Below are 23,309 nucleotides of genomic sequence, written 5' to 3'. Positions count from 1 at the left end.
TTCTTCCAAGGCAAATGACGATCCCAGCAGATATCAGTTCTGTTTGAGTCTTGGGGTTTTTTTTCTTATGCCGCAAGCCAATTGAAATCCCTCCCCTCCAATTATACATCTGTTTGTCCCATAGCAGCCCTGGTATGTCACACTGCTAATAGACCTAATCGCTGTGATGTCAGCCTACTTTGTCAGCGATTTCAACCGAGAACGGGGTGGAAAAACGCAAAGGTAAGTTGCAAGGTGAATGTAGTACAGAGGGGAATGACAGTGTGCTCTGTTTGGAGCAGTTTGGAGCAAGAGGAATTAAGGCAGATTGACACCAATGATGTGGTTATGCCTGATGCTGTTTTTTAGTCTGAAGATTAAGCATGCAAAATTCAACCTCTAAGAACTGATTCGCGCGTTATGATCATATGGATTGTTGCCAGACATGGATTTGGGAGTACTTGGCTGGGGGACTTAATTCCCAGGTAGCTTTGGGCCTCATTTGGATTGGGACTATGGCATATGCTTAAGCCTTCCTTCTGTGCTGTTTTCCTAACTTGAAATGGCTGTGGGGAGCTGCTGTTGAAAAACCTCAGTAAGCTTCCCCTAGTGGGACAAAAGGTGGCGCAGTGGGGACTTCCCAGGTTGTGAAAACTGTGTGGAGGAGAAGGCAGAAGCTTGCCTCACTAGGGACCACACTCTTGATGTGAATTGGGTGTAGACGTGGATGAGAATTCAGTTCCAAGCGCAGACCTTCTGATGCATGTTTAGTTGACAGTCCATGTTGTCTGCCGTGTGTGTATCAGCCCTCAGTGGTTGACTGCTATTATTTAGGGACTGAGCTGGTCAAAGAGTCAGAGAGTTTGAGTTCCTGTCTTAAACTAGTTGCCAAGTAAAAATGCTAATCTTCAATGTCTAACACATGTCTTTCTGTAGTCTTCAGGCATTCCATAGTTCTGCTAGTCAGTTTTTAGCCTTGCTTCCGAAACTGCTGACTCAGCCCACAGATCAAGAGTTTAGACTGCAAGAGCAGAGTCTCAAGGTAAGGGGGCGTGCCTCACCTCCTTTTTTTTCCCTGATCAATCCAGCTTCGTCTTGCCTTAAGATCTTTTCTTTAATCCTTTCCTTAACCATCCCTTTTTATTGCTTCTCTTAATATGTTTAAACAAGTGGCAGTGGGGAACTCTCTGCATAAGTTAAACATTTGTCTTTGCGAGTTAATCAGAAGGGAATGGGGGTCCAAATATAGCCCGATGAAAACTAAAGCTGGGATTTCTGTATTGCCGTCTCGTAATTTGTCATGGGCCTCTAGTTTGTAACAGGGTAAGATAAGAGCCAAACAAGACTTTAGGGACATTTGGAGTACCTGTATAGAATGATGATAGGGATAATGACCAAGGGCTTTGCTAAGGTGATAATCTGTAATAATATACGGACATTGGAGGGCCTAAAATTTATATATCTGGGGAACAGGGGCGAGTACTTCTAAAATTTTCACCGCGGTGTTGTTTTCTAACCCTTAATTTGTTTTATTGCCCATTCCTTTATTTTTCTACACTCTTCAGAAGTGATTATTAGAGCTGCACAGTGCAGCTGAACACAGGAGTAAAGGCCAGGTTTTTTACTCCTCATTGGGGTTTTTTTGTTCATCTTCTAGCCCTTTATCGCACATTTAATCATTGTGCTTAAAATATTTTACTGTTGTTCCTGTCGGACGCTCACTTTCTCATATCTCTGTGACCATTAAAACGACTCTGATTTCAGTAACAAGATTTCAGCGTTTGGATCTGGGTAGTATCTCCTCTGCTTTTTCCAGTCCTATCCCCTCTGCATTTTAACAGTGTCTCTCCTGCCCTCATAGTGCTTTACTTGCTTGTGTGAAAGCATGGATGTCGCCTGTCCCTCCGTCTCCATCCCCTTCTACAACAGCTTGTTTGAGGATCATCGGCTTCTGTTGGATGCCCTCTGCCATGGTGCCAGCTTTGAACAACCTGCCCTAAAAGGTAATAAATGCTGTAGAGGGAGCTGCATAATTTAGGGCTGCACAAAATGCCCACATCTTCAAGAACATGTGTTTTTCCATGTTTCTTTGTGGCTGTTAGCAGCCACTGTCTCCCAGTCCTTCGCTGCTCATTTTCTTTTGCAGTTATTTGTTTAAAAACATTTATAGCACACTTCTACCTTTCCACAAAGAGGTTTGCAACCAGTTTGCTTAAGATACCGCCATGATCAGGGCCGGCTTGCCCACTAGGTAAATTAGGCGGTTGCCTAGGGCGCTGGGAGGGTGGGGGCTATGAATTGGGCTCCCCTCCCTCCCAGTGCCCAAGGCAAGCACCTAGTTTGCCTGCCCCTGCCGCCGCCCACTCCTCCTTTCCCTTCCCTTTGCCTCTCCCCCCCCACTGGCATGATCACAGTGTATGGCACCTGGGCCCTGCTGGCTGCACCGTGGCGTGCATCTTATCTTCTGAAGGGCGAGCTGGATAAGGCTTCGCTCCCCCTCCCTTTGGGGAGGGGGAGCCAAGCCTTCTCCAACGCATCCTTTGGAAGATAAGATGCACACTGCGTTGCGGCTGGCAGGGCCCAGGCACGGTGTGCTGTGATCACGCCGGGCGGTGGCAGGGGAGTGTGACAGAGCATGGCACTGTGTTGCAGTGCTGCAGTGGGGGGGCGGTAGTAGGGGGGTGGCTGCTTGGGGCGCCATGTGCCCTTGGGCCGGCGCTGACCATGATCCAATTCTAACCACCGATTATATGACTTCCCATCACTTCGGTGATGCCCCTCAGTCTGAAGGTTCTTCACTTTGATCTTTTTCTGGTCATTTTCTGGCTTTACTTTGAATTCCATTTAAGATGATAATGGCTGGTCTGAATTCCATTACCCTCCAATGGGATTTGGTTCCTTGGCCCTTACATAGCCTAGCCCAATTTTGCTTCCCTTGCATTTAGTTTGGACAGTTTCCTTCTCTGTCAGTTTAGTTATGGTTTCTCTATTTCAGCGCTGTAACTTTTTTCCTAGTTTTGAAAATTTGAACTAATCTTCAGTTTTTCCTACCTGGACTATCTTTTCCTTCGCGTGAGTCTTCTTTACCTTCTGATTACTTCTTATTTACAGTCACGAGAGCAAGGCTCGATTTGAGCTGAGGATCACCTCAGGTTTTTATTTGATGCCGGGACTGAGCTGTAGATACTTTAAAAACAGGACCTTTGATCGTGTGGAAACCGTGGACTCTACCACTGAGGAACGACAACCCTTTCCGGTGTGGTATAAGTCTTCCAAATCAGAGGATGTGAGTTCTAGGCAGTGTGAAGTTCTTTGTGGTTCCTCAGGAGCTTCAGTCCCAGCGCTGTGTTAAAAAGCTTCCAGCTTTGTACCTGTCAGATGCGTAACTTAGATATAATACTGTAACTGGTAGAGTGTAACTACTTGACATGACTAACCCCATATTGTATCTTGCTATGCTGTATTTCTTGCTTCTACTAACCGTGAGAACAGTAACATGCATCTTTCCCCAAGGCAACTCCTAACCACAAGGAGAAGAATTTCACACTCGGCCTAAAAAGCCATCTGGGCCTTTGAAGTTAGCATATTCAAGGTAACCAGTGGGTAGCTTCCTGGGAGAGAGATAAGAGAGTATGGGAAGCGCCGACTGTCTCCAGGGGTGTGAGAACACTGTATTGTTTCCCCTCTTTGAAATGTACAAAAGGGCAAGACTCAGCCCTGCCTGTTATCAAACTCAACTTGCTACTCTGCTAAGACTGTTTGTTCTCAAATAAATGGATTAATTTTGCAACATTATGATCCGTCTCTGTTTGAAGTTCCACGTCTTGACATGACCATCCTCTCCACTGTAGTGTAAGCTATTGTAATAGATACCTTCCTTTCCACATCTGCTTAATATGGTAAATCTTACTTTTAAAGAGTACGTTCTTCCTCCACCTCTAACAGGGTCACCGAAGGAGGCAAAGTCAGCGCAGGGACAGAATGAATGCCTGGCAGCAGCATTTACAACAGCTCTAGCTGCATCCTGTGGCATCCCAGGAGGGCATGACACATGTCATAAAGCCAAAAAGCAGGTGGGGGTTTTCTTGGCATTTAACTATCCTGAGCAACCAACTACTTAGCCCCCTCAAGTGGTGTCTACTGGTCACAAGTGAGAGGATGTCTCCACTACTTGTCCTAGCACTGGGGATTATGAGGGGTCCTCTTGTAGCTATCGCCTGGTATTTTTCTCTCTGCAATTGATCAGAGGCAACTTTGTCGTTACTTTACTCGTTTAATCATGTCCTTGATACAAATCCGATTTGAGCCCCCTGAGGTGCTAAGGAATTTAACACTCATAACACTCCAAATCCATTGCTTTGTGTGCATCACTGGAAAGATCAATATGTATTGCTATAACAGACTTTCAGTATCAGCTCCTGCATTTGAGGTTTGCAAGATATTGCTATAAGAGCAGAGCCCTCTTCTCTCCCCTACCCTCACAGCTAGACAGCTACAAGTCTTTCAGCTCTGACAGTATTGAAAATTTGTATTGGGGTTTCCTTGCAGATCTCCCAGCGAATAGCTGAGAAGCTCACTGAGGAAGGCAGCCAGTTGCTGCCCAGACTCTTTGCAAGACTTGAGCACCCAGCCTTTTATTTTACTGGCCTAAAGGTAATGTGTTTGCCTGTGTTTCTTTATTTCTGTGTGGGTTAGAGAAGAAGTGGCCAGGCCACCTTAGCCTTTGAGGCAACAGGCTTTATACTGTCACCTCCCTCCTCCTGGCTGAGGATGAGAGAAATGATATTTGGTGATTCGTTCTTCTTCTGGAGAGCCAGTTTGGTGTAGTGGTTAAGTGTGCGGACTCTTATCTGGGAGAACCGGGTTTGATTCCCCACTCCTCCACTTGCACCTGCTGGAATGGCCTTGGGTCAGCCATAGCTCTGGCAGAGGTTGTCCTTGAAAGGGCAGCTGCTGTGAGAGCCCTCTCCAGCCCCACCCACCTCACAGGGTGTCTGTTGTGGGGGAGGAAGGGAAAGGAGATTGTAGGCCGCTCTGAGCCTCTGTCCTTGAAAGGGCAGCTGCTGTGAGAGCCCTCTCCAGCCCCACCCACCTCACAAGGTGTCTGTTGTGGGGGAGGAAGGGAAAGGAGATTGTAGGCCGCTCTTAGCCTCTGTCCTTGAAAGGGCAGCTGCTGTGAGAGCCCTCTCCAGCCCCACCCACCTCACAGGGAGTCTGTTGTGGGGGAGGAAGGTAAAGGAGATTGTGAGCCGCTCTGAGACTCTTCGGAGTGGAGGGCGGGATATAAATCCAATATCATCTTCTTCTTCTGTCTTTCTGTTTCCCAGGTCCTGTATGCCTGTTGCCATGTCAGTCAGAACCTTTGCTATCTTGTAGCAACTCAAGAAGTGCTGAGTTCCCTGATCAACCATCTGCAAGGCAAGGTGGATGTTGTTTGGTGTAGTGATAAGAATGTTGGATATGACCTGCTTTAAAATCCCTGCTTCCTGGTGAAAAGTATCTTGCGCTAGTTATTCTCTCTCTCCCCCTAACTTACCTTACAGAGTTGTTGTGAGGATAAAATGGAGAAGAGGAGAACCATGTATCTTGTTCTAAGCACCTTGGAGGAAGGGCAGGATAAAAATTCCACAAAATAAATAATTTCCTTGTTGCTTGGAGAGTCTGGACAGGTTTCAGCTAGATTTCTTGCTACTCAGCATAGACTGATGGGGGGAATGTGGGCAGAGTTTGAGAGTCAGATATGGCACTGAGGAGAATGAAGTGGGGGAGTGGGAAAGCCAACATGGAGTGAGTCTGGTTTGAAAAAGGGCAGTAGCATATCCATGATTTTGTAGTGGAGTAAAGCACTGTGGGAAACACATTGAGCAGCCACCATTTGCACAGCATATGTGATGGAAAAGGAATGAGCACAATGTTCTTATTTCATTGAAAGGTTCCATTGGATAAACAGGCACAAGTACAGGCTTATGAAGCTTCCTTGAGACTTCTTTCTCTGTTGCTTCTCCAGTTGCAGAGTCTCCCACCACAGTAAGTGTTGTATCTACCATTCAGATTCTTTCCAGGAGGCTAGCAGATATTTTATTTTAGTATTGGTTGGCAGGAAGGGAACGGCCTTCAGTAAGTACCATGCATGTTAAGAGAGAAGGATCCATACATCTCTGGAGAGGTTCAGAATGCTCCTACATCTCTCTTATTGTGAGGACTGTCATAAAACACACCAGTTGTCCAGTGGGGACCACATTGTGTTGGCCAAAGGGTAATGTGCTGTGAAGGTTAAAGGAAAGTCACATTATGGTGTGCATTCCTTTTTGTTCTTGTAGAGTGCCTGAGTGGGGCTGACGCAAAACTCCTTTCAGATTTCAGAACTGATCACCCAAACAGATGAACATATGAAGCTGCCTTATACTGAATCAGACCCTGGGTCCATCAAAGTCAGTATTGTCTTCTCAGACTGGCAGCGGCTCTCCAGGGTCTCAAGCTGCGGTTTTTCACACCTATTTGCCTGGACTCTTTTTAGTTGGAGATGCCAGGGATTGAACCTGGGACCTTCTGCTTCCCAAGCAGATGCTCTACCACTGAGCCACAGTCCCTCCCCATTAAAAACTTGTTAAAATTTGGTTTTTAAAATGCACATCCTAACACAATGCTTTATTTTCCAGAAAGTGGATTTCATTGTTATCTAATTTTTGTTATGGATTTGAGAAGGAAGAGTAGGTGGGCCTTTCCCCTTCAGCCCACTGGAGGTTTAGGTGACACTGTATAGTAGTAACTTTTGAGGCACTGTAGTAGTAACAGATAGAAATGTGGATGACAGGAACTAGGACCATTAGAATGAATGAAGATCAGGAGTATTGCCTACCCAGACTGGCAGCAGTGTTCCAGTATCTTAATTGAGGTATTTCAAATCACCTGTTTCTGGATCCTTTTAACTGGAGAAGTTGAGCATTGAACATGGGACTTTCTGCATGCAAAGCAGATGCTGTACCACTAAGTCGTAACCCCTCCCCAGCCACATTTTGAAAATATGCTTCATCCCTCTAATGCTGTTGCTTCATGTTATTTCAGGTCAGATACTGTGCTGAAAGAGACCACAGAGCTTTTCAACCATGTAGCAGCTACCTCTGTTTTAGTAAGTTATCCTGCCTATAGAATATCCTGCTACCTGACTCTTGGGGGGAAAATGTAGAATTTTCTATATCAGTGATACTCAGTTGCTCAGAAGCTACCTGTGGCTCTTCAGAGCATCTACCCCGTGTGCCAGGAAGAAGGGCAATTCATTTAGAAATTGGGATTATTTTATCATTACTGTGGCCCTGATATAAAAACACAACATAACATAACTGATCAATGATGACTATATCAAAGTTGTGCAGATGTACGGGGTTGTGTATGTGGCTGTACCATGGTCAAATGCTAGCCCATGAAACAAAACTCCTTGCAAATAAAAAACTTGGCACAGTGAATTGTTCTAGCCACTTATCCTGCAGAACTAGAGTAAAACTTGAAAAGAACTTTTAGCAAAGAGAAACTATTTTAATATCTAGCCTAAAGTAATTCTGGAAAACTCAAGAGCTTGCATGCTGTTATGCATCGTAAGTCTTGATTTGCAAGCCCTTCTACTCACTCCGGGTGCAGATGAGCTGGCTAAATTTAAACAGTAGTTAGGAGAGACAACCCTACATATTCAGAGGTTCTGCGGTAATTCAAAGGGTTACATTATGATTATACATTATTGTTTGTGCTTGGGGTTATGCACAGGGCACAAAGTAGTAATGTGATTTCTTTAGATGATGGGAATTACAAATGTGGTTCTTTTCAGTCTGCACTATTAATACTAATTTGCTATATAAAGACATATCTCTAGGCCTAAGGGACATGGTCTGTTAACACCTATCTATAAGCACTCTATTATAGGGCAACTTACCTTATACCTGGTGGTAACTTCCTCCTGTATGCTGCTGAAGCATTTTTTTTTCACAGCTACATTCCACATGGCACATAAGATATTTATTTAGCTTATTTTTATTTATTTATTTTTTTTATAAGATATTATTTAGCCAGTATGGTGTAGTGGTTAAGTGTGCGGACTCTTATCTGGGAGAACCGGGTTTTGATTCCCCACTCCTCCACTTGCACCTGCTGGAATGGCCTTGGGTCAGCCGTAGCTCTGGCAGAGGTTGTCCTTGAAAGGGCAGCTGCTGGGAGAGCCCTTTCCAGCCCCACCCACCTCACAGGGTGTCTGTTGTGGGGGAGGGAGATAAAGGAGATTGTAGGCCGCTCTGAGCCTCTGTCCTTGAAAGGGCAGCTGCTGTGAGAGCCCTCTCAACCCCACCCATCTCACGGGGTGTCTATTGTGGTGGGGGAGGAAGGTAAAGGAGATTGTGAGCCGCTCTGAGACTCTTCGGAGTGTAGGGCGGGATATAAATCCAATATCATCTTATTTTTTATGCTGTTCTCAGTCAAGATTCCTAAAGCAGCTTGCCATTAGAGACCGTAAGTCTCACTTAATACAGTGCAGCATTTCCCTTAAAAATTAAGCAAAACTTGTTCTTATAGGCAAGAAACTACTGTATGTCTACTAAAAAAGTGTCCTGTTCATAAAGGTCATTTAATTTCATCTTGCATTTTCTTTTAAGACTTCTCCATTATAGCTTAATGAACTGATGCTTCTTAAGTCAGTGAGGCTGCGGCATTTTGAAGCAATTGTTAACTGTTGGTCCCTGTTCCCTTAGTTGTGCTTGGGGGGGGGCGTTATTTAGTGTTTGCGACCAAGGCAGTTAGAAAAAATAGAGTAGTTTCTTTGGCTGCAAACTGTCAATTAAACCCCACAGGAAACAGGAACCGACTAATTAAGAGTGGATTCACAAATAACACAGCTATGAGAAATAAACAGGAAACAATTAAGACAAAAAGAAGAAGCCTGAAGGTGGGGGGGGGGATTTAAAGGGACAGAAGCCTTCGGCAGCTTTAGGGGCTCTTTGCCAGTCCACATTGACAGAGCAAAAAATTACACTGAACAGTAGACCATCAAACATAAGCCAATGACAAACATCTTCAAACTGCCTGGTAAAGTGTGAATATTTTCTGTTTTTGTAATAATATCCTAAGGGATCTGTGGTCAAAGACCCAGTGTGGAACCCTGAAAACTTTTAACAAAGATTCCACATATACATATACAATAGTGCTATACAACAGTTTGAAAATAACAGTCAAAATAAAACTTAATTGTAGTCTCTAAGTCGTGGGAGTCTCTTCCCGTAAAAAGTTCAACAGCAATTTTCAGATGCACAACGGTAAAATATGCTCACTAATGCCTACTCACAAAGGCAGGAGGTTATTTGGCTGCCGACTGCTTTGCTGCGATGTAGTTTGGTTCTTCTTATGTTATGGCTATGGTTTCTTATGTAATGTCTGCATAAAAAGAATTTTATTCTCATTGGGTTCTATTTAAGATGAAACAGAAATATATAGAAGACAGTTGATAAAGCTGGATATATGAAAGAGCCATGTAATTAGGAGGCATGTGCTGCTGGATATATTCAGCAACTGCTCGACATAAGAAAGAAGAATGAAACTACATTACAGCAAAAGCACAGTCAGTTGCTAAATAATTTCCTGCCTTTGTGAGCAGGCATTAGTGAGGATATTTTACTGCCCTGCATCTGAGAATCGCTGTTGAACTTTTTACAAAAGGAGACTCCCACAACTTAGAGACTTCAATTAAGTTTTGTTTTCATACTGTTTCATACTGTTATTTGCGGTCAAAGTTTTGGAGAATTCTTGCAGCCTCAGAAGGGATGGTTTAGTTTGAATCAGTTTGAAGGGATGGTTTAGTTTGAATCAGATTCTTATATTTCCAAACAACAATGGGAAGAACACTTTTTAAAGTTATTCAGTGATCAACCCCATGACAGCATTGCAATTAATTATCCATCCACTTCCTTATTGACTAGTTTGCCTGAATAGCCTCCTGTAACAGTGACTGAAATAAAATCCCTCATTTCTTCAATGAGGAGTAATAAAGCCCCAAATGAAAATTTTATACCCCCAGATATGCTTAAGACTTCTCAAGACTGGTGGACACCTGTTTCAGCCACACTCTTCAGTAATATTGACAGGACTGGCAGATTTCCTAAAGAATGTACCTCCTCTATTGTGGTCCCGATTTATAAGATGATCGTACCAACCCTGCAAACTATAGGCCAATAAGCTTGTTAGATGTAGTTGAGAAACTGTATGCTAGACATGTTTTATCTAAATTGGAAAAATAGGATTCAGACAGGGTCATTCCACTCATGACCACTTATTAGTAAATATACAACTCGACCTTTCAAAAAATTGTATGTGGCATTTGTTGATCTTAAAGCTGCATTTGATTCGATCTCAAGAAACCATCTATGGACAAAACTGAATAATATGAATATTGACCATGGGTTGCTTGAACGTATAAAAGGTCTTTATTCCAATACAAGTATGAAGATTCGACTTCGCCCTCATGGTCAATTGTCCAACCCAGTTAAAACAACAAAAGGTGTCCAACAAGGGTGCATTTTGGCCCCACTTCTTTTTAATTTATACCTGAATGATATAGTAGACTATCTAGCGGGTCCCCAGCTTTTCCCAGTTAAAGTAGGGGAGAAATTTATTTCAACCCTATTTTATGCAGATGACACCTTGTTAATTTCTCATACCCAAATTGGCCTTAGAAGATTGAGACATTTTAGCCAATATTACAAAGACAATCTATTGTATGTAAACTATGATAAAACCAAGATTATGTTCTTTGCTAAAAGACCCCATTATTATAAGTGGAAAATGGATGAGAAACCACTAGAACAGGTTCCCTTTTTCAAATATTTAGGTGTGCTGTTCCATCAATCAGGCTCTTGAGCCTCTCATATTGACTATGCTAGGCGTAATCTTGAAAAAGCTGCTGTGGTGCTATTGCAATTTTATAGGAGAAGAGGTGGATGCTTGATATGTCCAGCTGTAGAAATCTACAAAATGCAGTTATTACCCCATTTCATATGGCTTCCAAATTCCTTCCTTTGGCATATGGGGAAATGAAGGATAGGTCTTGGCACAGTTTTATATTTTGAGAATAGTGGTCAAGCTTGGCTTCCCAGTTGATTATCTGAGATCCCTTGGGTTTTACATTGCCAAATCTCTTGTCAAGCAAAGATTGTTGGATCAGTGTATTCAAGATAACATAGGACTATTACGCAAATTGAGAATTTCTGTGATTTATAAACGGTTATCTCCCTCACCTCTGGTATCTTCTCCATATTTTGTTAATCTAATTCATTTCAAGTATCAAAAAGCTCATTATGATATCTTGCCATTACTGGCCAATGAAGGCCGTTTTAAGCGGATAACTTATGAGAAAAGAGTTTGGCCCTAGTGATCAAATGTCTATTGAAGACCTATCTCATGTCATATTTTATTATGTAAAACATGAGGCGGAACAAAATAAGTTTTTGTATACCATTTTATCTCACCTTCTTGGATGGTCGGATCAAGAGAAATTAGTATTCCTATTGTCAGATAGAGATAAATATATTTGTTTCCAAGTGGCAAGATTTGTGGCTGCCGTTATAGATTAAAAAAATTAGTAATGAGATATATTAACCACTCTCCTTTTTACCACTATGGGTTGTTTTCTTAGGATGTCATTGGATAATTTTTTATTGATAATTCAGCCTAAATTTTATCATGATTAATATAATTCTATTGTATTGAATGTTTTGTTGAGGTTTTTTTTCTGTTGAGTCTGGTTGTTGGTTGCTATGGCATTTTGTTGCTAGTGCAATAAAGATTTAATTGACTGTTATTTTCAAACTGTTGTATAGTGCTACTGTATATGTATGTGTTATCATTGTTAAACATTTTAAGGGTTCACCACAGACCACTTATTATTAGTAAAAGCACAGAAAATATTTGCCCATTATTATGCAGTTTAAAGACATTTGTCATTGGTTCATTTTGATCTGCTGTTCAGTGTTATTTTTTGCTCTGTTCCTCTAACACTGAATGCCCTAATTTATTATAATCCACATAGACAGGCTCGCACTGCAACTGCATTTTCAGTCATAACAGTTGCCATAAATGTGAGAAAAATGAGAAAAAACACAGAAGCAACAAGTTATCAATGTTTTTTCTGGTTTCACTATAAAACTGTAAGTTAATTATGTCCATTCTAAATTAAATGGCTAGTGTGGAAGAAGACTGATTTTCTGTAATTTCAAGAAGAGGGAGACATCACAAATCAGATGTCTCTTTCTTAACAGTCAGCTCAACATCCACTACAAAGTAGAGCACCATTTGACTTTTACATCTTATAGCAGCAATCTTACAGTAGTTTTTTTACACATTTGATTACCATCCCCTGATTCACCAATGTGGGGATTTGTGGGGTAGTCCTGCAGTGGCTCACCTAATTTCTTCACAGGGCATAGTGGTATTGGGAGGGCCAGTGTCTCCCCCAGGGGGCACTTCTTTCCCCAATGTTATTTTACATCTGTATATACTCCCTCAACCCAGCTAGCACGGAGGTTCAGGCTAAGGTGTCATCAGTATGTCACTGACACCCAGCTATTCCTTTTGATGGGCGGCCGCCTGGACTCCACCGCTATGAATTTTGCTGGAGGCCGTGGTAGAGTGGTTAAAGCAGAGCCAGCTGAAACTGAACCTGGATAAGACAGAAGTTCTCTGGCTGGGGAGGAGGGGGAGCTGTGGTTGGGTAGTCAATTCCCAGCCCCTGATGCCATGCCCTTATTGCTGCCTCCAACCATCAAGAGTTTTGGTGTGATTCTGGATGCCACCCTGTCAATGGAGGCCCAGGTCATGAAGGTTGCCAAGCTGGTTTTTTTCCGAACTACACTAGGTTAGGAAGCTGGCTCCCTACTTGTCTCGCCTCAACCTAGTCACAGTAATCCATGCAATGGTCCCCTCCAGGATAGACTACTGTAATTTGTTGTATGAGGGCCTATCCTTGCGCCTGACATAGAAGCTTCAACTGATCTATGATGATGATGATGATAATAATTATGTTGTTTGGTTATTAATTGTCCTATTCCGGGTGATTTGGTTATTAATTGTCCTATTCCGGGTGATGTACATCAGTAATATGGAAATACATAAATTTAAGACCAATAAAAACATTCAAGTTAGGACATCTTACAAACCCCCTGATGGTGCCACATTTTTTTTCCTGCTCCAGACTGCTGGATGTCATATTGAGGGCGGGGGGGGGGGGGGAGAGCTCAAAGGAATGGAGAAAATGAGGTGCCAACTTGGCAACTGTCACTGTCCTTATTCAGAAGTCTGGTGGAACACCTCTGCCTTACAAGCCCTCTGAGAGAGTTCCACTAAGTGGAAGCCAGGGCTGAAAAGGCCCTTGCCCTAGTCGACGACAGCCAGATCTCTGGCAGGCCGGGAACCACCAGGGGGTTCTTATTTGTGCCCCACAGGATTTATTACATTTCTGTAGGGCTTGCGAGGCAGAAGAGTTCCGCCAGGCATTCGGTTGAGGACTGTGACAGCCCGGCACTCTCACACCCCTACCTTCCCCTTCATTCCTTCACAGCCCCCTGTCCAGGGTGCTGATGGAAACTGAAATTTGTCATCAAAACAAGGTTATTGTATTGCTCGAATACTGGAGAGCCAGTTTGGTGTAGTGGTTAAGTGTGCGGACTCTTATCTGGGAGAACCGGGTTTGATTCCCCACTCCTCCACTTGCACCTGCTGGAATGGCCTTGGGTCAGCCGTAGCTCTGGCAGAGGTTGTCCTTGAAAGGGCAGCTGCTGTGAGAGCCCTCTCCAGCCCCACCCACCTCACAGGGTGTCTGTTGTGGGGGAGGAAGGGAAAGGAGATTGTGAGCCACTCTGAGACTCTGTCCTTGAAAGGGCAGCTGCTGTGAGAGCCCTCTCCAGCCCCACCCACCTCACAGGGAGTCTGTTTTGGAGGAGGAAGGTAAAGGAGATTGTGAGCCGCTCTGAGACTCTTCGGAGTGGAGGGCGGGATATAAATCCAAAATCTTCTTCTTCTTCTTTTAAGCAGTGGGGGGTTTTTTGCAGAAAAAGCCCAGCAGAAGCTCATTTGCATATTAGGCCACACTGCCTGGAGCATGTGGCTGCCACATGATGGGTCAGGCCACCAGGAGCCCTGGGCAGCCCAGGTGGAGCTCTGCTTCTGTGAGCTCTGGCAGAAAAAAAAAGCCCTGGTTTTAAGTGTTTTAAATGTTGTTTTAGACCTATTATTTATTGTATTTTACTTCTGAGGTAAGCCACCCTGAGCCCCGCTTGCAGGGAAGGGCAGCCAAAATAAATAAGGTCTCCTTTCTCATGCAGAGTGCTGCAGGACTGCTACTGACCCTCCTCAGCCAGTATGGTGCTGCCATGAAACTCAGGCGAGATGAGGCCTTTGCAGCAATAGCTACTGCGCTCACAGAACCTGCACAGGTAAGGCACCAGCTTTAACAGAGAAAGATGTACCAGGGCACAGTGCTGGTTATATTATGCCCACTGTCTAGTATTTTGGCTGCTTAATCCTGCTTTAAAATGTCTTGCAGCCATTCCTGACACCTCCCATGGAAGCTGGTTTCTACGATGGGCTCATTCTCTTGTTACTGCAACTTTTAAGCCAGGTATGGGCTTCCGTCAGTGTCACAGGAAACAGCTGCTTTGCATTCTTTAGAAGGTGTACAAAAGTGATTCGAGAAGTCTGTATGTGGAATGTATGGAAATATATGGGAATGCTTTTGTTGCTAGATCTTCCCCAGGTAGTGTGAGGCTCCAGACAAGAAAGATACTCACACTGCAACTTGGTGATGACGATAAGCCAGGCCTCACCCAGGTTGTAGCCTTCTTGATCATGGATTTCCTCAGAACCAGCTCTGTCCACAAATGCATCACGGAATGGAGAAGAGGGACACAATGTGGGGTCTACAACATGATCTAAAATCTCAGTTTGCTGCTGATTCAGTTCCTGGGCAGATTAGGTACTTCAGCTAAGAGTATTTGGCTACATACAGCAATCTGGCCTTGAACTCTGTCATTCCTGCTTTTTAGTTAAGCAGTCACAAACACCCAGCCTAAAAGGAAGGCTTGTGGGGGGGGAGGGAGGGATGGCATGATGTGGTTCGTATGGCTGAAAAGGGCATATCTGTGGGACAAAGCAGCCATACTAGGCCAAATCACAGGCCGCCATGCAAGGTGTCACTTGTCTATCGTTTCACTTTTAACAGGAGGATGCAGCAGTGGTACGAGAATTCACTGGGTCAGACCTTTGGAGCATTGTGTGGCACCGCTTTGCCATGGTGCTCCACTTGACCAATGGGGCACCAGTAATGGAAGGTGAGACCCCAAGAGTTGGCCAGCATGTACCAGAGCCAGAGTGGGACCTCATCTCACCCCAAGGTACAAAGTTGTCTTTTTTCTGGTAGAAGAACTCTGAATCACCTAAGTAACTTTGTTCCAAGGTGTCCTTATCCTCTTGTTTTGTTATATGATGGTACCTGATGGGTTTCTTGTCTTTACAAAGCTATATTAAGGAAGCCCAGTATTTCTCAGAGTCTGGTTATGTATGTGAACAAAGAGGGGTGGTGGGATGGGGTAGGATACTGAATGAATGAATCAAAGATAGTCTCCATTCTGTTCTGTAGGAACATCGCTCTTCCTCAGCCTTGTTCTTCACATCTTCCAAAGAGAACCTCATCAGTGTCTTCTCCAGCTGGCTCAGCCCAATGGAGTTATCATGGCAACCCTCAACAAACTGCTCAGCCTTGACTACTTGGAGAACTTGGCACAGATGTGAGTTATGGACAGTCCAAACTAGAGCTATGGAAAGAACAGAATGAGCACAGTAGTGAAATGCTACAGGTTCTGATATTTGTGGAACAGAAAAGGGAATTGCAAGAAACATGCTTCATAGTCCCTTCTCCTCAACAGAGTTCATGACATTAACTCAACCATTTGCCTACCCCCAACCTTGGTCTAGAGTTTTCCTGTGGCTGTTTTAAACACTGAAACTGCTGTGTTTCAGAGAAATCTTCTTTAGATGTCTGGAAGTAATTACTTCAGTCCTGCCTATGATCTCTTTCAAATGTAGACATCTGGCCTTTACTCACTGCTGATTTCCTCCCCACCCCTCCACCTCTCAGGCAGATGCGAGAGAATGGTGATCCAGAGCTGGTGTCTGCTGTTGTGCTCCAAGTTTGCCAGCTCTTCTGTTTCCCCTTTGCACTGGACATACACCCTGAAACCTTAGAGCTGATCCTGACGGGTTTGAGGGATTCTGAGATCCCTGCTCAGTTGCTCCAGGTAAAGCTTCCTTTCTTCATACCGTTTATTGGGACCCTGGAAAAGTAAAGGCAGGGAAGGCTCCTCATGTTTCCACAGGGATGCAACCTCTGCATGGGCCAGGCCAGTAGCTTTGTTTCAGAATAAAAGAATGTCCTTAACTCGGATTCATGAAGGCTGCATTTATGAAAGAGGTTGGGGAAGGATGGAATGCTACTCTTATAAAAGTGCATTGATATTTAACCGCTTTGGGGCATCCTCTACAATGATAATGCTTCCCACAGTTCATTTACTAATCTATACTTTCTCCCTTTTTAGGTCTGCGTTCACTGCCTTCCCTTCTTAGATACTGAGCTGCCACTGAGTCTTTTGTGCCACTTAGTGCTGACTGATGAGAGAGTCATTGAACAAGTGATGAGGATGGCTGCCTCTGAGCATGCTATTGACTTCTTGTCATCCATTTTGCTATCTGACCAGGTAGCCCTCATTGTAGACTTGCTCTCACTGCTCACGCACGCAGCCCGTGCTGGCGCAACCCATCTGCCTTTCCTACAGCAGTTTCTGTGTGGCTCTGATCCTCAACCACTAAGTCGTCTTTTATGTCACAAGGAGCACTTAGTCCGTGCCAGAGCCTGTAGCCTTGTGGGAAACATTTTGTGTCATGGACATGACTTTCCTCAGGTACTGCAGGGCCAAGTTGGGCTGTTGGAATGTCTGCTGCAACGTCTTTCAGATGAGGATGAACATGTGCGCCGCTCAGCCAGTTTTGCTGTTGGGAACGCAGCCTACCATGCTGGACCCTTTATGCAGCCCCTCACCAAAGCTGTGCCTTGGGTCGTCCGACTCCTGGGCGATCCTGTGGCTAAGACTCGTTGCAATGCTGCTTCCGCGCTGGGAAACTTGGGCCGGCAGTCAGTGGAGCTGGGCAACTTGCTGATCCAGAGCAGAGCCCCTGATCTTCTGTTGGATATGGCCTGCCATGACTCCCAGCCAGCTGTACAGGAGGCAGCACTCATTGCCCTCCGATCCCTTGGCCAGCACCCCAGGATCCACCAGGTACTGTACTTGCAGAGGTGGGAGCACTATGGACTGTCAGCCAGCTGGAAGATGGACCTGTTAAACCACATGTGTAGTAATCTTGTGGTTTTTAGTTAACTGGTTTCAATAGTCCAGCATATCGTGGGGCATATTTCCAAGCTCCCTACAATGACTCTTAGGGACTCTGAATCATGTGAATCTGGAGAACTTTTTCTTTCTAATTAAGTCCTGGAACCAGCTTTCGGGATGGTACTGAAAGGAAAAATTATATTCAGAATTAAATCCACCAAGAGGTTAGGAGTTGGAGTGGATCTTTCTCTGCTTTTTTATCCTTAAACTCCCCTCTAAGGATTAGGAGAGCCTCCCAAGCAAAACAAACCACAGAATGAGGAGCGCAGTGAAATGAGGGAATAAAGCACAGTAGCCTCTTTTCTTCTCTTTCATTGTCACAAGCCATGAGCAGAAGATGGGAGGAAAGAATTTTTACTTGATTCCACTTTGATACTGCAGCTTTCTCATCGTGTGTTTCACTTAGCAGGCTTCCATATTCTTCAGAGAGGAGTTTCAGGAAAAAATTTTAGGCTGCTTGTAAAAGGGCAGGATTAAGTAGTACTATTACACCTTCTGTAGTCGGTCTGGAGGTCGTATAACACCTTCTGTAGTCGGTCTGGAGGATTCACCCATTGTTTTTTGATACACTGAAGGGCTTCTGCTGCCTTTGGTAACTATTCAATGAACTTATTGAAAAAAGAAAACATCTGGGGAATTAATTCCCCAAGAGAAGCAATGTGGGTGGAAATACTGGGCCCTAAGGGTTATTTAAAAGTGGTGGTGTACTGTCACCCATCTGATCAAATCCTTGAGGCTGATCTTGCGATAAAGAAAATAAGGAAGGTGACTCAAACAGGTAATGTTATTATACTAGGAGATTTCAAGTACCCTCACATTGACTGAGTAAACATGTTATTGATTCATACTGTAGAAATGAGATTCCTAGACATCATAAATGACTGCACTGAAACAGTTGTTCACAGAGCCATCCAGAGGGGTAGTAATCTTGGGCTAGGTTCTGAATGGGCCTCAAAACCTGGTGAGAGATGTAGAGATTCTTATGCCAGTTGGGAACAATGACCACAGTGCTATTAAGTTCAGCATTCAGGTCAATGGAAAGTTACCTCTAAAGTCCAAAACTGTAACATTTGATTTCAAAAGTCGGAATTTTACAAAATGAGGGAAATAGTAAAAAGGAAGCTGAGGTGAAAACAAAACAGTCAGATCACTAGAATATGTTTAGAAGTTATTTAAAACCACACTATTTAAAGGCCAAATAGAATGGATTCCACAGGTTAGGAAAGACACTGCCAAGTATAAAAGAAGGCCTGCATAGTTAACAATGCACATCAAGGAAGCTGTAAAAAGTAAATAGGCATCTTTTAAAAAGTGGATCTTCCTCAACGGATTGAACAGGAGGGACCATAGGCTCTGGCAAAGAAATGTAAGTCAATAATTAGGCATGAAAAAACAGATTTTGAAGAGCAGGTTGCTAAAAGTATGAAGACAACACATTTTTTAAAATATATCCAGAGCAGGACACCACCCAGAGAAGCAATGGGGGCTTTGGATGACAGAGGAAGAAAGGGATTACTAAAGGATGAGGAGATGGCAGAGAACCCTAATGGCCTTTTTGCTTCTTTGTTCACTGTGGAAAGTGTGTTGCATGTATATATGCCACAGCTCCTATTTTCAGGAAGGGACTCTGAAGAACTGAGCCAAAATGAGGTGACTAGAGATGAAGTTCTGCTTCAGAAATGAAGAACCAATACGTCTCCAGGTCCTTGAGCATTAAGGAACTCAGATGTGAGATAAGTTGATCTCTACTAACCCATATATGTAGCCTATTGCTAAATTCAGCTACTATACCAGAAGACTGGAGAGTAGCAAATGCGACACGTTTTTAAAAAGAGATCCAGAGGGGAACCAGGAAATTACAGGTCAGCCAGCCTGTCTTTCCCAGGCAAATTTATAGAAACTATAATCAAAGATAGAGGAACAAAGCCTGCTAAGGGAAAATCAGCGTGGCTTCTGCAAAGGGAAATCTTGCCTCAACAACGGTGACCCAGTAGACATATATTTGGACTTTCAAAAGGCTTTTGACAAGGTACCTCACCAAAGACTCTTGAGTAAACTTAGCAGTCATAGGATAAGAAAGCAAGTTCGCTAATGGATTACAAACTGACTGAATGACAGGAAGAGAAGAGTATGAATAATTGAACAGTTCCAGCAATGGAGAGGAGTAAGCAGTGGGATCCCACAAGGATTGGTATTGGGGCCAGTACTATTTAAATTTATAAATGATCTGGAACTAGGGATGAGTAGTGTAGTGACTAAGTTTGCAGATGACACCAAATTATTCAGGATGTTGAAAACCAAGGCTGACTGTGAAGAGCTCTAAGAGGATCTCCCAGAACTGGGTGAGTGGATGATAATGTGGCAAATGAAGTTAAATGCTGGTGATGCACATTGGGACAAAAACAAATCCCAACTTCAAGAATAAACTAATGGAGTCTGAACTTGCTGAGACAGAGAGAAGAAAAAGTCTTGGGATCATAGTGGATAGTTCAGTGAAAGCGGTAACCCAGTGTGCTGCAGCTGTGAAAAATGCAAACTGTTAACATTTATTAGGAAATGGATTGAGAATAAAACAACCAATATTATAATAGCCCTCTATAGATCTGTTGCAGCCTCACTTGGAATACTGTATATAGTTCTGGTCATTGTATCTCGGAATGGACATCGCAGAGTTGGAAAAAGTACACAGGGCACTCAAGATGAATTGGGAGATGGAGCACCTTCCCTATGAGGAAAGGCTGAAGGGTCTGCAACTTTTCAGTTTAGAAAAGAGACAACTAAAGGGGGGACGTGATGGCGGCTTATAAAATTTTGCATGGGGTGGAGTTGACAAAGAGAATTTTTTTCTCCCTCCCAAAATACTAGAACTTGAGTGCATCCAATGAAGCTGATGTTCTGTAGGTTCAGGATACTCCTATACACAGAGAGAGATTAAAATGCAGAATTTGCTGCCAGAGGATGTAGCGATGGCTTCAGGTATAAGGGCAAATAAGCTCATAAGAGGATAAGTCATATCAGTGGCTACCAGCCATGGTGCCTGAGGGGAACTTCCACATTCAGAGACACTAAACCTCTGAATCCCAGAGCCAGAAGGCAACATCAAGGAAAGGCCTCAGCCTCCATGCCTGTTGTTCGCAGTCCAGAGGAACTGGTTGGCCACTGTGTGAGACAGGAAGCTGGAACAGATGGGCTATTGGTCTGATCCACAAGGGCTCTTCTCATGTTCTCATGAGAGACCTTGGAGAACAGTTGGAGGAGCTACGGTACATCTCATTTTACCTCCCTATTACCTGAGAAACACCCCCTAAGTGCAGTTACCCCCCAACTTGACAAGCAGTCGTGGACTTGTCTGCAGCCCTATAGTGGGTTTCCAACCATCATGGAGTGCTGCAGGGCAGATATGCTATAGGACATCTAACCATTTCATTTCCCTTCCTAGTTATAAGATTGTTGACTTCATGTAATGCAGCCCAGTTCCTTGGCAATAGCCACTCTTCTTTGTACAAAACAGGCAGGATACTATAAAGCTATATCTGAAGTATTCAATTCTTATTTCCTAGTTACAAAGTGATTTTGGTGGGCATATTGATTTGCATGAAGGTGCAAAATTGATCCAATGTTGAATCTTCACACATGTAATCTTCACAATCTGCTTTCCAGGTGCTGGTATCGCTCAAAGCAAGTGAGAAGCTGGAAATGCTTTCCCATAAGGAGTCTCAAGCTTCTGCCTTTAGCAGCCGTCCTTCATCGACAAAACACTGCAAAAAACTGATCCACCTCCTGCAGCCCACGTAGAGCGCCTGAGAACTGAACCGTCCTTTCAGGTGCTTAAATGCAGTGGGAGTGTAATCTTCCTAACTGGAGTTAGAAGCCATCGGTTCCTCATTTAGAATAAGAAACCCATCCTAGAAGCCTTCTCAAATCGACAGGCCATGTGTGAATCTTATCCAGTGTCTTCTCCTCATTGTGAACCAGCCAGAAAAGCATGATAAGTTAAGATTCTTACCTGAACAGGGATGGCAATGCTTTCATCCATGTCTGTGACATTTCTTCTAGCTTTGGTGAATTTGCACCTTGGAATAGAAGAATGCCATCCCTTCAGCTTGAGTCAGGCCAATGGGCAACTGGCAACCATCTCTGCTCCAAAGTGTGGGAAGAGAAACGAGGGCAGTCTTCCTTTCGTTTGCTTTGAGTTTTGTAGAGCTACTTGTGGGGCAGAAGCTAGCAGCACTTTGTGTCTTTTAACTTACTCTGTGCTGTATGCTCCCATACTATGTCATTTGTGTATCAAAGGTTTCAGCTGCTTATTGATGATGACCCTACTAGGACTCCAGCCTAGCCTGCTTGTCGTTATATTTGCTATTGCTTATTTGTATTTAAAACAGATTTTTTCAGAAATGTGCCTGCTCGTCTGTGTGTCCTAAAAGGTGTTTGAGACAGCCAAAATCACACTGATTTCGGATCTATAATAAAATATTGTATAGAAAGAAACAGTATATATATATTGTCCAAAAAATGGAAATATTAGAGTCAGAACAAAAGAAGTTAAGGTTGCTTTTCCAGAAACAGGAAAAACAGAGGTTGGGGCCATCCCAGACAAAGAACTGGAATAGTGCTCTGTTGACAAACTTTACCAAGTTCCTTTCTGGTTTCAAGTGATAAACAGTAACTTCCCATCCACTTTCCTGTCCAGCAGTGATGGTTTTTGTCCAGCTTTTTGAAGCAAAAGTTAATAACCATCCAGATTCTGTTTGAGCTGTCTTATGTCACTTGGGCAATCCAAAAGCACCAGTAGCTTCTGCTAATTCAGACGGATGATGTATAATATTTCTTTACTCTGATGGAGTCAGATTGAAAGACTATGTAAAACTGGCTTCTTGGCAGAGCAGTATCAGCGTATGAATGGCAGTATGTATACCTCACAGCAGATACAAGCAGCAGTATATAAATGTCTGGACTGCTCCCCACAGTTCGCAGGGCTGAGTTTCTGGAAGATATAAGGACAAAGAGATGATAAAACTCCTTGGGCGTTTTCGCACTCACCTTCAAGTGGCGCGACCACCCTCTTCACGCCGGAGGATCTGCAGGGATTTCGCATAAGAAGCGCCGGAGCAGCCAAAAGAGCCGGCGACTTCCGTCGCAAAAGCCGCTCAAACGTTTTCCTGCTTCTTGGCGGTTTACGTTTGAGCGGGTTTCGCGACGGAACTTTCCGGCTCTTTTGGCTGCTCCGGCGCTTCTTATGCGAAATCCCTGCAGATCTTCCGGCGTGAAGAGGGTGGTCGCGCCACTTGAAGGTGAGTGCGAAAACGCCCCTTGAAACAGAGAGAAGGGTTTCTTTTGGGCTGACTCCATCTAAGAAGAAGCTCTTCTAGCTGAGCTCCTACTGAAGACAGCAGTTGCCATGTGGGGTCTGCAGGTAATGGGACTCCAGGGTACTGAGAACCTGTTAGAACAATTATAACTTAGCTACTACATGAAAGCGCAGTAAGCTGTCCCCTTGAAACAGAGAGAAGGTTGGGCTGACTCCATCTAAGAAGAAGCTCTTCTAGCTGAGCTCCTACTGAAGACAGCAGTTGCCATGTGGGGTCTGCAGGTAATGGGACTCCAGGGTACTGAGAACCTGTTAGAACAATTATAACTTAGCTACTACATGAAAGCGCAGTAAGCTGTCCCCTTGAAACAGAGAGAAGGGTTTCTTTTGGGCTGACTCCATCTAAGAAGAAGCTCTTCTAGCTGAGCTCCTACTGAAGACAGCAGTTGCCATGTGGGGTCTGCAGGTAATGGGACTCCAGGGTACTGAGAACCTGTTAGAACAATTATAACTTAGCTACTACATGAAAGCGCAGTAAGCTGTCCCCATAATAA

General features: G+C 43.9%; 1 protein-coding gene across 3 annotated transcripts in view; it reads left to right on the top strand.

The window, feature by feature from the left end:
* The window catches only part of STK36 (serine/threonine kinase 36), a 28,854-nt gene extending 6,919 nt beyond the window's left edge, over positions 1 to 21,935 (top strand). The window contains exons 12-26 of one of the 3 annotated variants that reach the window (XM_060261943.1): positions 128 to 222; positions 916 to 1,021; positions 1,841 to 1,982; positions 3,925 to 4,052; positions 4,528 to 4,632; positions 5,307 to 5,402; positions 5,912 to 6,006; positions 7,045 to 7,108; positions 14,328 to 14,438; positions 14,549 to 14,623; positions 15,224 to 15,395; positions 15,641 to 15,788; positions 16,139 to 16,298; positions 16,596 to 17,333; positions 21,105 to 21,935. In XM_060261943.1, the coding sequence (XP_060117926.1) occupies positions 128 to 222; positions 916 to 1,021; positions 1,841 to 1,982; positions 3,925 to 4,052; positions 4,528 to 4,632; positions 5,307 to 5,402; positions 5,912 to 6,006; positions 7,045 to 7,108; positions 14,328 to 14,438; positions 14,549 to 14,623; positions 15,224 to 15,395; positions 15,641 to 15,788; positions 16,139 to 16,298; positions 16,596 to 17,333; positions 21,105 to 21,239 (2,370 nt within the window). In that variant the 3' untranslated portion in view covers positions 21,240 to 21,935. Of the gene's footprint in view, positions 1 to 124; positions 223 to 915; positions 1,022 to 1,840; positions 1,983 to 3,924; positions 4,053 to 4,527; positions 4,633 to 5,306; positions 5,403 to 5,911; positions 6,007 to 7,044; positions 7,109 to 14,327; positions 14,439 to 14,548; positions 14,624 to 15,223; positions 15,396 to 15,640; positions 15,789 to 16,138; positions 16,299 to 16,595; positions 17,334 to 21,104 lie in introns of all 3 variants that reach the window. The other 2 variants (XM_060261944.1, XM_060261942.1) reach the window with 2 other exon arrangements.
* The last annotated feature ends 1,374 nt before the right edge of the window (positions 21,936 to 23,309 follow it).

The sequence above is a fragment of the Heteronotia binoei genome, chromosome 21 (assembly GCF_032191835.1).
Source record: "Heteronotia binoei isolate CCM8104 ecotype False Entrance Well chromosome 21, APGP_CSIRO_Hbin_v1, whole genome shotgun sequence".
In the NCBI taxonomy this organism is placed as follows: Eukaryota; Metazoa; Chordata; class Lepidosauria; order Squamata; family Gekkonidae; genus Heteronotia; species Heteronotia binoei.
The sequence above is the reverse complement of the archived record's forward strand: the minus strand, read 5'-3'. Positions and strand labels throughout refer to the sequence as shown.